This window comes from Artemia franciscana, chromosome 10 (assembly GCF_032884065.1).
Source record: "Artemia franciscana chromosome 10, ASM3288406v1, whole genome shotgun sequence".
Taxonomy (NCBI): domain Eukaryota; kingdom Metazoa; phylum Arthropoda; class Branchiopoda; order Anostraca; family Artemiidae; genus Artemia; species Artemia franciscana.
Genome location: NC_088872.1, coordinates 37,596,223 through 37,613,912, shown reverse-complemented (window position 1 = coordinate 37,613,912; position 17,690 = coordinate 37,596,223). Strand labels below are relative to the sequence as shown.

General features: G+C 35.6%; 1 protein-coding gene across 3 annotated transcripts in view; it reads right to left on the bottom strand.

Annotated features, from left to right (window-relative positions):
• The window catches only part of LOC136032161 (solute carrier family 35 member C2-like), a 58,330-nt gene that overhangs the window by 33,338 nt on the left and 7,302 nt on the right, over window positions 1-17,690 (bottom strand). For 2 of the 3 annotated variants that reach the window (XM_065712347.1, XM_065712348.1), the window contains exons 2-3: window positions 15,032-15,337; window positions 12,978-13,192 (exon numbers count right to left, since the gene is read on the bottom strand). In XM_065712347.1, coding sequence (XP_065568419.1) covers window positions 12,978-13,192; window positions 15,032-15,232 — 416 coding nt within the window. In that variant the 5' untranslated portion in view covers window positions 15,233-15,337. The remainder of the gene's footprint in view (window positions 1-12,977; window positions 13,193-15,031; window positions 15,338-17,690) is intronic. The other variant, XM_065712349.1, reaches the window with a different exon arrangement.

The following is a 17,690-nucleotide window of genomic DNA, read 5'->3' as shown; positions in this document are numbered from 1 at the left end:
GGGGAGGGGTAGGGTGACTTAAGGGGGGAAGGAATTTATAACTACGCCAAAACAGTGGAATTTACAAGGAATTAAAGAAAACCATGTAATTCAGAAAATGTTCGGTGCTGATAAAGGACAACCTCTCCTCTGTGCGTATTAGATGAACGTAACTGAAAAGAAATACTTCTAATAACCATCTCTATCAAGGTATAGCCCGTAGTAATAAGGAGTTGCAGACTTTGAAAGACAGATTTATGAAATCATGGTTGCATTGACAGCTGCAACCTAATAAGGAACAAACCAGGGCCCATAATAACCGAAAAAAAACTTGCTTAAAAATAAACTGAGGAAGTTAGAAAAGATTACCATTTCTAGCTGATTCGGGAATAACAACAAATATTTGAATTAGTCTTAATATTAAAATGTTATTTTGAAAGAAGTGAATTCCAAAAAACAGCATGAAACCAACAAACGAAACAGTCAGATCAAAAAGTACGCCACGGAATCACCATGGCAGAAAATCTTATTCAGGGAACTTACAGTCCTCTGGCTTGATCAACAAGTAAAATTACTTTTTCGCATAGGTAGCACTGATGTGTCTGCTTTTTTCTCTACTGCTAGTGGGGAATCGAAACATCATATAGGATTGTTAAAGGGTTCATTTAAAAAAATTGCAACATCTACGTAAATTTTTCGTAGAGCTTGATATTTGAGATATGGTTAATTAAACGAGTTCCTAGTAATATCCTAACAGTTAAAAAAAAAATACCACAAATTACCCAAGATGACAAGAAAAATTGCAAACATTGAGTCAAAATCCTCTTACAATAGCCCCCTCTAAAATTTCTACACTACCGTAAATGATTCCAAAATTTTGACAATAAAATTCTTTACTTCGTGGCAAATAAATTATTAAAAGAAGATAAATTACTATTTAAGCTTTGCTTATGAAATCTGTCTTTGATTTTAGGATTTCAACAGGGAATTTCTACATCCAATGACCATGGATAAAAATCAGCTTATTTGTCAAGAAAAAGTTGAAATAACTATAATTATATTTAACATTTTTGGCATAATTACATATATTTGTTGTTTTTGTAAAAAATACTCTTTATGCATAATAAACCAAGTAAAAAATAAATAGTAACATTTCTAAGCTCGAAAATCCCACCACATAAATCGGCACAATATTTGTCATCTTTGAATAGCCCAGACTTGTAAACAGAAAAATTTGTAAGGTAAGAAGTGTGCAGTAAAATTTATCTTAACCTGTTGCACATACTTGAACGAAATTCCCTAAGAACATACAACAAAATACTTATCAATGAAGTGCTCGTATGTTAAAAATAGGCTTAAGTCTTGATTTTAAAAAAATCCTTTGACTTGTTCATTCATCAAGTATCATCATAAAATACTTTATTTGAAGCTAGGATATTTTTAAGAACAATTAAAATTTTATTTTTCACAAAAAGAAAAAAATACGATTTTTTAGCTGAACTAGCATTAGACTTTTTTGGCATTAGACTAGCTGAACTGAGGAATTAATTATCTTCTTTGCAACTTTTCCTGCTTGTCTATCACATGAACTAGGTCGATTTGGCACCTGTACAATTGAAAAAATTATGAGGTAGTAACTATTGTAAGACAACTGCGCTACAGCCAAAACAGATGAATAGCACTGCAGCGAAGACCTATCATTTATACTAAATAACTTGTAAAGATTAGACTAGCTGAACTGAGGAATTAATTATCATCTTTGCTGCAAATTTTCCTGCTTGTCTATCACATGAACTAGGTCGATTTGGCAGCTGTACAATTGAAAAAACAAATGCAGATTAATTTGTTTTGTACAGGTAAGTATTTTCTCGTAATTATCTCTTATTAATAAACTTAACAAATTAACTTTTCGTTTGTAAATTGGTACACTAACATTATCTGGTCTGGAAAAAAAAGAAAAAACCAGGCCACGGCTTCGGGAAAATTCCTTTAGAGTCGTAAATTTAGAAACATATTTTTCATGTGAATAACGTCAAACCCATAGACATTTAAAGACCAAAAAATAAATGATCGTATTGCAATGACGTCATGTATTATATAAAAGGTTGAAAATGATACGTCATTTGAACAACATGAATAGATTTTTGTCCAACAAACTGGACCATCCAACGTGACCAGACAACTCGAAGCCGTAAAGCAAAGGACAGGGGAAAAACGACTAAGGTAATGATGAACAAAATAAAAGCACAAAGAAATATGCGATTAGAAGACTTATAGCAACGAGCATCATGATCCATCACAAATGAAAAAGAATCACAAAACAATTTTTGGTAGGGAGAGAACCGAAATCAATGACGTCATATCCAAACTAAAATTATGAGGTAGTAACTATTGTAAGACAACTGCACTACAGCCAAAACAGATGAATAGCAGCGAAGACCTATCATTTATACTAAACAACTTGTAAATATTAGACTAGCTGAACTGAGGAATTAATTATCATCTTTGCAAATTTTCCTGCTTGTCTGTCACAAGAACTAGGTCGATTTGGCGGCTGTACAATTGAAAAAACAAATGCAGATTAATTTGTTTTGTACAGGTAAGTATTTTCTCGTAATTATCTCTTATTAATAAACTTAACAAATTAACTTTTCGTTTGTAAATTGGTACACTAACATTATCTGGTCTGAAAAAAAAAGAAAAAAACAGGCCACGGCTATGGGAAAATTCCTTTAGAGTCGTAAATTTAGAAACATATTTTTTATGTGAATAACGTCACACTCATAGGCATTTATAAGACCAAAAAATAAATGATCGTATTACAATGACGTCATGTACAATATAAAAGGTTGAAAATGATACGTCATTTGAACAACATGAATAGATTTTTGTCCAACAAACTGGCCATCCAACGTGACCAGACAACTCGAAGCCGTAAAGCAAAGGACAGGGGAAAAACGACTAAAGTAATGATGAACGAAAATAATAGCACAAAGAAATATGCAATTAGAAGACATATAGCAACGAGCATCATGATCCATCACGAATGAAAAAGAATCACAAAACAATTTTTGGTAAGGAGAGAACCGAAATCAATGACGTCATATCCAAGCTAAAATTATGAGGTAGTAACTATTGTAAGACAACTGCGCTACAGCCAAAACAGATGAATAGCACTGCAGCGAAGACCTATTTTTTTTTATCTGCCGAATTTTTACACAAGCGAACAGAAATCGGAAAAACGAAATTTGTGAAATATTAGGATCCGGAACATGGCTGTCACAGTCTCAAGAATCAAGAAGTTGAAGAAAAAAAAATAGGTTGAATGAAGTCCCAAAAATCACTACAGGGAAAAATACCCCATGAGAGAGAAATAAATCGCAAGACTAGTTATGATCACAACTATAGTTGTAGCCTGATATAAATAAGAAATCCTCAGAAAAAATAAAAAATTAAAGGCAAAATCAACTATCTGTCGAAAATATGATTTAAAACAGACTATTTTAATTTATTTATTAAATTATTCAACATTATTGTTAAACTATTTCATCTAAAATAAACAAGAACTTTTTGACAAAGGTACTTCAAATATCAATAGCAAGGAATTTTCTTGAAATCCTTGTTACACGTAAACTATAGTTACGAGTTTGACACTTTCCCTTTGGATTAAAACTAGAATGAGTGCTATATGAAGGAGTTGCACATTTTCAATCGATGATGCTTAGACGACTTCGACAAAGCTGATAAAAACATTTCATTAGCATTTAAAATATAGGCCTAAATGACCATGCGAAAACACAAATTTACCGTTGTAAAAGATGATACAAGAGGACGACCCGAAAAACACAAATTCACAACTGTCGAAAATGACTCATCATTTGAATAAGAAGCAATTTTTCTCCAACCACCTGGACCGTCAAACGTAAGGAGACCAATCCAAAAAAATAAAACAATGGGCATGGAAAAAATGTTAAAGGTTATGTTGAACGAAAATGAAGCACAGAGAAATATGCGGTTAAAAAACGTTCGACAATGAGCATCACGACAGATCCCAACGGAAAATGATTCAAAGCGAAAATCGCAGTTAGAAGACCTGCGACAACGAGCATTCCAACGAATCAAAAATGAGAATGAATCACAAAGTATCTTCGGTTAGAAGATTATCGAAAGTGAAAATCCCGACGAATCAAAACAAAAATGAAGCAAAAACAAATATGTCGTTTGAAGAAAAACACCGTTACAATCGACGGCAACAAGCTATGGTATAAAACTCAGCACTAGCCTACAAAGACGCTGTAAATCAAACAAGTGCTAATTACAAGTCACTGGACTCTTCAACTTTGTAAGTATTAAATATAAAAAAAAACTGATTTTTTTAGCTGAAAGTAAGGAGCGACATTAAAACTTAAAACGAACAGAAATTACTCCGTATATGAAATGGGTTGTCCCCTCCGCAATTCCTCGCTCTTTACGCTAAAGCTTTGAATTGTTTTAAAGAGTAGAATTGTGGCAAAGAGTCAAACTTTAGCGTAAAGAGCGAGGGATTGCGGAGGGGACAACCCATTTCATATACGGAGTAATTTCTGTTCGTTTTAAGTTTTAATGTCGCTCCTTACTTTCAGCTAAAAAAATCAGTTTTTTTTTTATTTAATTTCTGAACGTTTTTGAATTAATGCATGTTTGGTTTCGGCTCTCCGCGCATAAATTATTAAAATGAAATTTGTATATTAATTCTTTTTTGGCTAAATGGCTTTCTCTTAGTTTTGATCAGACGATTTTGAGAAATAAGGGGTGGAGAAGGATGCCTAGTTGCCCTCCAATTTTTCGGTTACTTAAAAAGGCTACTAGAACTTTTAATTTTTAACGAACGTTTTTATTAGTAAAAAATATACGTAACTTTAGAATTAACTTACGTAACAAACTTTCATAACCTTATATTTTTATTATGTATACGAGGGGGTTTGTACCCTCGTTAATACCTCGCTCTTTACACTAAATCTTAACTTTTCTCCCAATTCTTTAAGAATGACCCCTGAATCAGAAAGGCCGTAGAATAAATAGTTGAAATTACTAAAAATACTTTAGCATAAAGAGCAAGGTATTTATCTTCTCCTAAATACCTCGCTCTTTATGCTAAAGTATTTTTAGAACCCCTCATATGCGTAATAATCTCTCTTCGTTTTAAGTTTCAATGCTACTTCTTCCTTTCATTTGAAAAAAAGTTTTCATATTTATTTTTCAATATTTTCTTATAGTAATTCTAGAGAATCCTGCGCCCTTTTCATTGAATTTTTCATCCCCCATGACAGTTTCCTCCAAGGAAAGATCCTCCAACATAGCTCCCTCTCCTCAGCCCCACCCCCAAACAAAATAAAATCCCCCTGAAAACGTCTGTACACTTCCCAATAACCATTACTATATGTAAACACTGGTCAAAGTTTGTAACTTGCAGCCCCTCCCCCAGGGAATTGTGGGGGAGTAAGACATCCCCAAAGACATAGTTAGTATGGTTTTCGACTATGCTGAACAAAATGGCTATCTCAAAATTTTGATCCGTTGACTTTGAGAAAAAATGAGCGCGGGAGGGGGCCTAGATGTCCTCCAATTTTTTTGGTCACTTAAAAAGGGCACTAGAACTTTTCATTTCCGTTAGAATGAGCCCTCTTGCGAAATTCTAGGACCACTTGGTCGATACGATGACCCCTGGGGAAAAAAAACAAAAAAACAAATAAACACGCACCCGTGATTTGTCTTCTGGCAATAAATACAAAATTCCACATTTTTGTAGATAGGAGTTTAAAACTTCTACAGTAGGGTTCTCTAATACGCTGAATCGGATGGTGTCATTTTCGTTAAGATCCTACGACTTTTAGGGGGCTTTTTCCCCTATTTTCCTAAATAAGGCAAATTTTCTCAGGCTCGTAACTTTTTATGGGTAAGACTAAACTTGATGAAACTTATATATTTGAAACCAGCATTAAAATGCGATTTTTTTGATGTAGCTATTGATATCAAAATTCAATTTTTTTGAGTTTTGGTTACTATTGAGCCGGGTCGCTCCTTACTACAGTTCGTTACCACGAACTGTTAGATTCACTGCGGAGCCCACCATTTCCCCGAAGAAACCGTAGCGAATAAATGTGATTCATTTAAAGATTGCTGCTTGCATGGTCAAATTTATTGCCACGTCCCCAGTCTCCAAATGAATTAGCTTGCATTTTTTGAACGCCACCCCCCTCTGTAATGATTTCCACTAACGAAACCGAAACAAATTTATTTGTCACTTTAGCTTCATTCAACCTAAGCGATGATCGAATCATCAATAGTCGTAATGTTTTAGCTTCAAAAAACTGGACAAAGTTTATCACAGAATCAATTTGGGCGGCCCATCCGACAAAAACCACTCAAGGTGATTTTGAACCAGATTCATATGGCCAGATGTAATTTTTACACCCCGATGAGGCTCTTGATGAACGCCTTATATACCCTCTAAATTATGGGATCCCTCGTACCTTAATGGACCTGTTGAAAGAAATATTGCGAGGTCAAAACAATTATGCAAAGACTGCACGAGGATGCGAGAAACGACCTACAAATGTACAGCTCATTTTACTGTAACAGATGATGTGTATTATAAATCGCTCAACCCTCTCGGATGTAGTGAAGCATGCGTTGTTCTTACTCTTAAAACTGACCATAGTTTTTCGAAAAATGAAAGGGCTTTAAAACCCTATTTTCACGCTAGATCGTAAAAATAGTTTACTGAGTGCTTTTTTGTTGTGAGATTTAAGTGAATGTATCTTTTCTTTTTCCTTTTTTTGTCATTACTCCATGTTAGCACTATGTGTGTCTTTTGGGAAATAAAATAATAATAATAGTAATAATAGTCGTAAAACAACGTGTCAAAATTGTTGTTAGTTTAAAAAGGGTGACCATCGTGTGGAGTTCTTTACCTACCCATTGTTTTATCCAGCTATAACGTCAGGATAGACCGTAGGTATACAACTTCAACCACCATGGAAAGTCTTCCTTATTTAACACGGCTTGAATTAGTGCAGTTTCAGATCGCTTTTGATCTGAACACGCCGAAAACCGTTCCAAGCAAGCTGAACCACCCGATCTGCGTGAGACAGGTTTTGATGTGTTATATTTTGGAGGACGAATTTTCCCACAATATCTTTTCGATCGTTTATTCGTGTTGAACGTGCCCGAATTCAATGGATAAACTTTAATCAGAAAACCATTTAACCTGATAACTACGTAGGTATTACCCGACTTAGCTGCGAAACAGAATGCAGTTGTTGGTTAAAAGTGACAATACCGTTGTCATTCCCCGGATCAACACGCTACCATGCAGAACATTTTGAAGATGGAAAGGCTATTGTTTGTCACTTTAGATCACAAGATTTCTTCGTAACTATGACTTGCAATCCTAATTGGCCAGATATTAAAGAAGCAGGGTGTGTTATATCTAACGATAATGAATTTCTCAGGGAGCAGTCGTCTCAAGATCATCCCGATATCATCGCGGGAATTGCAAAACGAAAATTTGGTGAAATAATCAACGATTTGGATAAAAAAAAAGGATATTAGGAGAGGTGGCAGCAAATATGTACATAATCTAACTTCAAAACGTGGACTACTACATATGCACTTGTTATTGATCACTAGTCCTTGTGATCGAATGTATAACCCAGCTAAAATCGATGATCTAATTTCAGCCGAAGTTCCAAATACCGACGACCCAAGTTTTTTTTCAGCTGAACAACAGAACAAGTTTTTTCAACTGGAAGTAAGGAGCAACATTAAAACTTAAAACGAAAAAAAATTATTAACCGTATGATGGGGTTCACCCCCTAGTCAATACCTCGCTCTTTACGCTAAAGTTCGAATTTTGTTCCAGTTCTTTAAGAATGACCCCTGAATCACAAAGGCCGTTTAATTAGAGTAAATAGCTCTTTTGAAATTACTAGAAATATACTTCAGCTTAAAGAGCGAGGTATTGAAAAGAGGGGGGCGAATCCCTTCATATACGTAATAAATTTCTGTTCGTTATAAGTTTTAATGTAGCTCCTTACTTTCAGTTGAAAAAACTTGTTTTTGAAATTTAATTACTGACTGTTTTTTTAAATAATGCTAGAAAATCCAGTACCCCCTTCAGAGAAAATTACTTTCCACCATGAAAAATTCCTCCATGGACAGATCCTCCCACGTAACTCCCTCCCCCAGACCCACTCCCACCAGAATAATCCCTTGAAAACGTCTGTATATTTCCCAGTAACCAATCTATCTATCTATCTATATACCTATACATATAAAAATAAGTTGTTTATTTGTGTGTTGACTGACGTCATGTTTGCGTGTCGACTGACGTCATTATAAGGATTGAGCATTATGCCGTCATGAAGTTGTTTGTCGACTCACGTCATGTTTGTCGACTGACGAAATTACAGACCGGGACACATATGACGACCGGGACATTGGGACACAGGGAATATAAATGACAACCGGGACACTCAAAGAGAAATTACAGATTGGGAAACCGGGACACAAATAACGGCCGGGACACAGGGAATATAAATGACGACCGGGACACAGGGACACAACTACAACGGGGACGCCGGGGGGCACAGGGGGATATATAAATCTATATATATAAATAAGTTGTTTGTTTGTGTGTTGACTGACGTCATGCATGTTTGTCGACTGACGTCATGTTTGTCGACTGACGTCATTATGAGGATTTGACACAAATGACGACTGGGACACAGGGAATATAAATGACGAGCGGGACACTCAAAGAGAAATTACAGAACGGGACACCAGGACACAAATGACGACCAGGACACCAGGACACAGGGAATATAAATGGACACAGGGAATATAAATGACGACCGGGACACTCAAAGAGAAATTACAGACCGGGACACCTGGACACAATGACGACCGGGACACCGGGACACAGGGAATATAAATTACAGACTGGGACACAAAGACACAAATGACGACCGGGACGCAGGAAATATAAATGACGACCGGGACACAGGGACACAACTACAACAGGGACGCCGGGGGGCACAGGGGGGATATATAAATGACGACGGGGACGGGGCCATGGACAATTATATGTTGTATGTTCAAGAGTCGGTAAACCTGACAATCTATTTATATGCACAGACAATGGGACAGCGAAGAATGTTGTATATTCGCCTCTCCCTTCAGCCCCCCAGATGGTAGAATCGGGGAAAACAACTTTATCAAGTCAATTTGAGCAGGTCCCTGACACACCTACAAATTGACGTCGTCCTAGCACGTCCAGAAGCACCGAACTCACCAAAGCACTGGACCCCCCCCCTAACTCCCCCAAAGAGAGCGGATCCAGTCTGGTAACTTCAATCACGCATCTACGACATTTGCTTATTCTATCCATCAAGTTTCATCCCGATCTCTCCCCTCTAAGCGTTTTCCGGTTTCCTCCTCCGACCCCCCCCCCCCAAAGTCACCAGTTCTAGTCTGGATTTGAAATAAGACCTCTGAGACATGAGTTCCTTCTAATATCAAATTTCATTACGATCCGGCCACCCGTTCTTAACTTAATAACACCTCAGTTTTTCTCATTTTTCCGAATTATTACCCCCCCCCCCCAACTCCCCCAAAAAGAGCGGATTCAGTCCGATTATGTCAATCACATATCTAGGACTTGTGCTTCTTCCCACCAAGTTTCATCCTGATCATTCCACTTTAAGCGTTTTCCAAAACTTCCGGTCCCCCCGCCCAACTCCCCCCAATGACACTGGATCCGGCCAGGATTTAAAACAAGAGATCTAAGTTACGAGGTCCTTCTAAACATGAAATTTCATTAAGATCCGATCACTCCTTCATAAGTTAAAAATACCTCATATTTTCGAATTTTTCAGAATTTACTCTCCCCCAACTCCTCCAAAGAGAACAGATCCATTCCGGCTATGTAAATCACGTATCTAGGACTAGTGTTTATTTTTCTCACCAAGTTTCATCCCGACCCCTCCACTCTAAGCGTTTTCCAAGATTTTAGCTCCCCCCTCCCAATGTCACCGGATCCGGTCGGGATTTAAAATAAGAGACCTGAGACACAATATCAATCTAAAAAATTAAGTTTCATTAAGATCCGATCACCCGTTTGTAGTTAAAATGCTTCATTTTTTCTAACTTTTCCGAATTAACCGTCCCCCACTCCCCCCGAGATGGTCGAATCGGGGAAACGACTATTTCTAATTTAATCTGATCCGGTCCCTGATATGCCTGGCAAATTTCATCGTCCTAGCTTATCTGGAGGTGCCTAAACTAGCAAAACCGGGACCGAGAGACCGACAGAATTTGCGATCACTATACGTCACTTGGTTAATACCAAGTACCATAAAAACAACAAATAAACACGCATCTATGATATTTCTTCTGTCAAAAAGTAGAAAATTCCACATTTTTGCAGATAGGAGCTTGAAACCTCTACAGTAGTGTTCTCTGATGGTGTGATTTTTATTAAGATTCTATGACTTTTAGGGGGTGTTTCCCCTTTTTTTCCAAAATAAGGCAAATTTGCTTAGGCTCCTAACTTTTGGTGGGTAGGACTAAACTTGATAAAACTTTAACTATTTGAAATCAACATAAAAATTTGATTCTTTCGATATATATATATTGGTATCAAAATCCCGTTCTTTAGAGTTTCGATTACTTTTGAGCCGGGTCGCTCCTTACTTAAAGTTCGTTACCACGAACTGTTTGGTTAGAGTAATTTGGATGGTTCACAATCTGTGTAGAGGAGTTTTAATACAGAGGCCAGTTATATGATTAACGAAAATGGAAGATTGCAGTGTCACTTCTGTTTTCCAATGCGATACATATCAGTTACATCTCTAGCGGATGGTAAAAAAACGAGGTATCGTCGTCATTATTACTCTAAATTGAACAAAAGAGATCAAGAAGAATTTTCACATAACCTTGCTGTTTATCAAAAACATTCCGATAATCAGAGAAGCATTAGCCCTTTAGAATTATTTCTTCATAGAAAGTAAAGAGCGACATCAAAAACCGCAAACGAACAGATGTAATGTCGCATTCATGACGTCAGGTGTCATGACGTCATTCATCATCTTGTGTATTTTTTGTCAAAAATTAATTTCATTTTATACATTGTGCTTATTAATTACAAAAGACACTAGGTATAGCAATGCCCTTAAAAACGAGCCCTTAAACAGTTCTCTATGATGTTCCAGTGCCCAGTTAGCAATAGGGGAAAAAATAAAAAAGGAGGACACATCAGTACTACCCATGAAAAACAGATGATTTTCCTTATTATTTAAGCCATGGGAGTGTAAGCTTCATTCAAAGACTTTTTGACCAAGACGATTCCAATGGAGTGCTTTTTAGGGATTTCACGCTATATTTTGAATTTCTCTTAAATTTGTTTTATAAATTTAGCTGTCTCCGAACACCTAAAGCAAAAGGCAAGGAACAAGCGATAGCGAGAATCACATTGAATTGCAAACGAAAAAAGGTTGTACAACAAAACCTGCAGTTAACAGACAAATCAAAGTTACAATAGAATGAACGATTGTATTATTTTAGCGCACGTGAAGGATAAGCAGAAAGGAAGAATTGAATTCACACACACTGAATTGCAAACAAAAAAGTTGCACAACGAAATCTGCGGTTAGAAGACAAATCAAAACTAAAATGGAACGAAGGAAAGTCTTATTTTAGTGGAAAGGATAAAACAGCAAGGAGGAATTGAATACACTAGTTTCAACCTTATGACTTAAAACTAAAGAATAACACAATAATTATGGTAATGCATAATTTAGATATTTCAGAGGGTATATGCAATGGATTAAGCCTGGTTTTTGCTATATTATGCATAAACATAGTAAAGACGATAAGTAAGCCCAAACTTTTAAAGCAAAAGTGCATGGAAAAATTTTTTTTGGGAGCAACAGCAAGAATCATAACGAATCCCAGAAGAATACAAATCCCCTAAAATGTGTGATTCTGTGACGGATAAACAGGAAGGAGGAATTGAATTAACACCAGGATTTCTTCATTGAATTTAAGTTACTGATTTACCACCTCATGACTTAAGACTAAAGAGTCACACGATAATTATGACCACCGCCACCCCCTCCCCGAAACTCAGTCAAAAAGTAGGTTAGACCGCATTGAATGTTTACTTACTCTCTTGTGCAAAGCATTGTTAAGCAACATACATGAATGAATACAAACCTTTATTTGCTTCAACAAGGGCGTTCCTATTATGTCCTTGAACGTTTCGTTCTTATAACAAAGTGTAGTCCACAAGACCTTTTCTTTTATTGATGTTAATGAAAAAATAAGGATAAACAACAGGGAAGACGTCTTTGAAAATGGTTTCAATCATCACTACAATATTGACATCAGGAGAAATTATTTAAACGTAATAATGATCTATTACGATGCTGATGACACGATTTTTTTTTCATTTGATTGCACCAGACATCATCATGCCAATGGTCACAATTTCACCATAGACATTTTTTTTATTTGTAACAAAGAGCCCAAATCACTGCAATATCTCTTGAATTAAGACGTCCTCGTAGAAAAAAAATCGCAAAGATTAAGTTGCATGAGAGCTAATTTAACTTTTTTTTCATGATCAGGTTTTAGGAAAACCTTCCACTGACCCTTTATAGAGGGGTATTAAAAATGAAAGACAAAATTCCAAAGGACATGAATTTTTCATTTGAACATACTTCATACTCGGCAATTTGTTCTCGTTTTTAATAATGACACGTCAAATCCCACGAAAAAATGAAGCCCATAACACGCTTTCCTGAAAATTTTCTTATGTTTGACAAACAAAGGCTGTTTTTTCCACCCTTTCTCTTTTTCAAGAAATGTCCAAATTTCCACTCAGGACTAAGAAATTCAGCTTCTACTGTTTTATCTGAAAGGAATTTGATTAGTCAATTAACAGACTAGACACTTACAAAGAAACATTGATAAATACAAAACTCCAATTTGAAAGACCAATGTCTAACGCACTTGTTACTCCAACAGGGCTAATTCTGAGTAAATAATCATGCCAAGACAGCACAACCCTTTTTTCGTCTCGTTTTCTTTCCAAAATACAACGACAAAGAGAAGCCAATGCTAATTTAACTACCAAATGACATGTGACAACGGAAAAGGGGAAATGGAAATTCTGAAAAATATAAATTGTTAGACTATTTTACTCCATTCCCCACAATCATGCTAAACTACAACTAGAGCCACATTACAGGAAGACAATTCGTAAGTTGATGCAATTTATTAGTTTGTTAGCAGATGCATCTTATAATTAAATGAAATAAAACTTACAGCTAATAGGTTTGAATGAACATATTAAGCGATCAGTATTCTTACTACTACACAAAATCAAAATACATTCTTCGCAAAACAAAAAACTAGTTTAGACCAACTGAACTTTGGACAGAATCATACGGATAATAACGGTGCGTATACGTTTTTGAGTCAGGACCAAACAAATAGGAGACGATTTAAAGTTGTTTGGACTTAGTCAGTCGACATAGCAGTCAACAGCAATATAGCATGTTTCAAATCCAAAGTCTCCATAGTATGTTTTGATTCTGGAGGCTTACACAATAGGTAAATAAAATACATAATAGCATTGTACCAATATAGTATAATAATGCTTAATAGAATATACCAATCCTAAATACATAATAGATACTGTAGATAAATGGAAAAGATATAATAAAACTGATAACTGTAAAAAATATATAGATAGCATAGCATATAGTCAACTAAATTACAGACCGGAGGAACTGAAGAAGACGCACAAGACCTTGATTCTATTACAATGTTTTGTTTGTGTTTTTAAATTTGGATTTACATTTTTTAGTTATTTTTGATAGTCTATCTACTTCTAAACAATTTAGAATTATTGCCTTATTCGCACTTTATCCGAGTTAGATGGTTTGACTGTTTGAATTTGAAGTTGAATTCAGCTTGCTAAGAACTAGCCACGGAGATTTTCTGAAATAGCTTTGTCTTAAAATCTTATGTCTAAAGTTCATAATTTATAAATTGTCTAATTAAGTAAAACTTTGAAACAATGATTCATTCATTCTTATAGTGAATCCTCAGTCTTTTAGTCTGCTGAACATCATACGCTCCAAGTTTTATCCAGGAACTTAGTGGAAATATGTGGAATGTCAATGTTTTTTGAAGTTTGTTATATGGGTGACTAATCAATCACAAAAAAGTTAGTTTTTAAGCGACTATTCTTTTTCTTGAGAGTCTCAGAGGAAGTTCAATAAATAATTGACAAAAATGTTTAGGGTTCCGCACACGTACTATTTTGAGGAGTGTTGGGGGGGGGGGGGCAAAAATATCAATTTCGTTTTAAGGAACATCTTAACTATTTTGATCACAGTTTAATAGTTTTTAGCGTTAGGATAGTAAAATGCCACCTATCCATCTTTAAATAGGATCCCTTTCATCTACATACCAAAAGGCTTTTTTTGTGGCGGGCTGTAAACACAGACAAACGGTAAATAATACAGACGTCCAAAAGGCCTATCCTGCAATGTTAGAAACAAGGTATCGGGTATTATACGTACCTTAAAGTTACTCGTGATAGGGTATATATTTGAAGACTATTGAGCACTATTGAGCAATCGATTTATTAAAATAATCAATTCATGGCTATTAAAGAATAGTTATTAAGCAATCATAGGTTTAGAACTGATAGACAATTACAAAAAAATGTGTGATTACTTCATTAATTATGTTTAATGCTCTTTTTCTTTTCAAGGTTCCAAATATTCTATATCAGCTTGCTTTTTACAGGCAAAAGACATTTTTTGAAGGAACAGAAAACATATGAGCATAAGCACCGAATTTATGGGATAACTAGAGAGTATTCTCTTTAATTCTGTATAAACTGTATGTATCAACTTTGTTCATTAGCGTACTTATTAATAGCTTACCTGTTATTCTATTCTAATGAAAAATAATAATAAGAAAAAATAGAACTTGCCACCATCAGCCATTTTTGGTAGAAAGTAAGTCCTATTGAGGTACAATAATAGAAACCAATGAGCAATGCTGTTCTCAAAAATATCTGCATATATCTCCTCCGTCTAGATATAGTCTCAGATGTTTTTGAACAGGAGCAAGAAAATAAACTTGAATCTGAGTTGGTTTCTGACTCAGACCTTCTTTCTCTATGTGATGTCATCTTTGGAAAATTGTTTGGGGTCCTTGGCAGAAATAGCTATCTGGTCAGATATCGCACCTCATGGCTAAACAGAACAAAAAATACATTCTATCTGATGGTTTCCACCTAAAACCACAAGAACCACTTAGATAATAAACAGAAATAAAGTTCTATTTTAAAATGGTACACATATCACAATTGCTAGCTACATGTATCACATAAAATTGCAGAAAAACTTATGTAAAGTAAACAATGAATGAAACAAGAGACATATTTTTTTCTGTCGTAACTATCATGAAATTGGTAAAAAGAGGGGGGGGGGGCAAATAAGTCCCCTGTCAACTCCTGGTGAGTTCTCTATATGATTCAGTTTAAATTTTAGGTTATTTTTCCATATCCCAATTATAGCTAGTGTCTTTAATTTGGGTGTATCTAACGAAGTTAGTGTATTTTTCTTGGCCTTTCCTGGGATATTGCATATATCTCAAATATTGCATACATCAGTATTCTTTGGTCATTCAAACTGATAACATCTGTTGGTGATGAGTGTGCAGTGAATCAGAATTTAGCTACACTTCCAGGATGATATTACCATCTCTAAAGAGTGATTCACTACATTTTGTTGTTGACTAAGGAAAAGAAAACAATAAAGCAATGCCCAGTGCTAAAGTAAGATACCACAAAAATATTGCTGGCAGAGAATTATGTAGGCAATTTTAATTAATCTGTCAAGAAGTAGCAAGAAAAATAGATGATAGCCTAAGCTGTCTCCCTTATGCTTCAGATCCCAGTCTTCAGTTTGTGTGTGAGACAAATTTAAACTGGATTTTCTCCCTCATCATTCAATTAGATCAACTGATATACTGTCACAAATGAACAATTTTACCAAAGAGTTGGGTACCACAACAGCCAAGATTTGAATCGAGTTGACAGAAATGAGAAACGAACTCAGGGAGTCTTCCATGAAAACGAATTCTATAGAGACAGAACTAAAATCTAATAATTTTCCGATTTATAAACTCCAGAAGTGTAATCTGTTCCTGTTGAGTTTGAAAGTCAAAGCTATCAAATTTCTTAATTAGTGTCTTCTGAACCTCCAGCTATGCTTCAGAGAAATAAAGGATGTTTTTCGTCAGAGGTCAGGGCTTGCAATAGTTAAGTGGCATGATTTGTATATTACAAACGCGATTTTAAGGGGTTATATCCTGAAAAAAAAACAGTGTTGGTCTTTCTTCAGTTTATGCTAAGTTCCAACGCGAGGCTAGAATTAATTTGAAACTCACACTGTATGCTACTACTACTGCTAACAACTCACCACAGCACCAAGTCATCTGAGGCTAACACAGCTACGCATGCTCCTCCTCGATTACTATCTATTCAAAGCCTCCCTCTTTACACCCTCCCAGGAAGATCCTATTTCCCTTTAAATCTGTCTTTATGACATTCCCCCACCCCAACCGCGGACGACCGGCTTTCCGTTTAGCCCTAGATGGTTGGCTGTCTGCAGCCATAAAAAAAGCCAAGATGCTTGTCTCAAAGGTAATAGGCTCATTACTGAAGGTAAAACACTCGTTTATTATTGTGACTGTAAAAAGAAATAAGAAATAAATACCAGCCACCCCACTATGCCTCCTATTAACTCTAAGAGTTAATGCCACAGACAAGAACATTAACATCTAGGACAGTAGTTGAAATAGATGTAAACTCAACTAAAACAGCAGGGAGAGGCAACCCTTGAAATAGCAGCAAAATCAGTCTGGTGAAAAATTACAGAACGCTTCTAGATTAAATAAACAAACTAGATTAAGCTAGATTAACCTAGATTCAAAGTTTAAATAAACGCGCATTTGAAGAGCCATCGACAAGTCAGAATATTGGGGGCAATCAGTCACTACATTATAGCAATTTCCCACCCCACACAGGCAGCCACTGACAAAACAACACACACAACATCAGCAAACAAATGGGCCTATGAGTGGAGATTATTACAGATTAGCATTCCTTCCTATATATTATGGATCCCAATACAATAAACAAGGCCATACACAAGCCTTTAAATTTGTATCTTGGAATATACAGGGTATGAAAAATAAGCTAAGTTATGTGGAAAGTGAGTTACTAACATTTAACAATATGACATTAATTGAAACAAGGCTGGGTTCCAGAGAAATGCCAAAATTAAGAGGCTTTAAAGTGGAAAGCGTATCATGAGAATTATCATCAAATAATCGTTATTTTGGTGGTCTTATAGTATTGATAAAAGAAGTTTCTTTCAGAGGTTTAACAAGAATGAAAAGTGAATCAGAGAGTATTATTTAAATTAGATTGTTGAAATGGTTCTAGTATTGTAATGGGATTTATTTATATACTGCCTCAGAGAAGCTTGTATTAGACTGAGGATACGTGGGGTCTGTTGGAAAAAGAATTAGATGAAAAACTGCTTATTTTGAGAACAACAGGTTAATATTAATGGGTGATT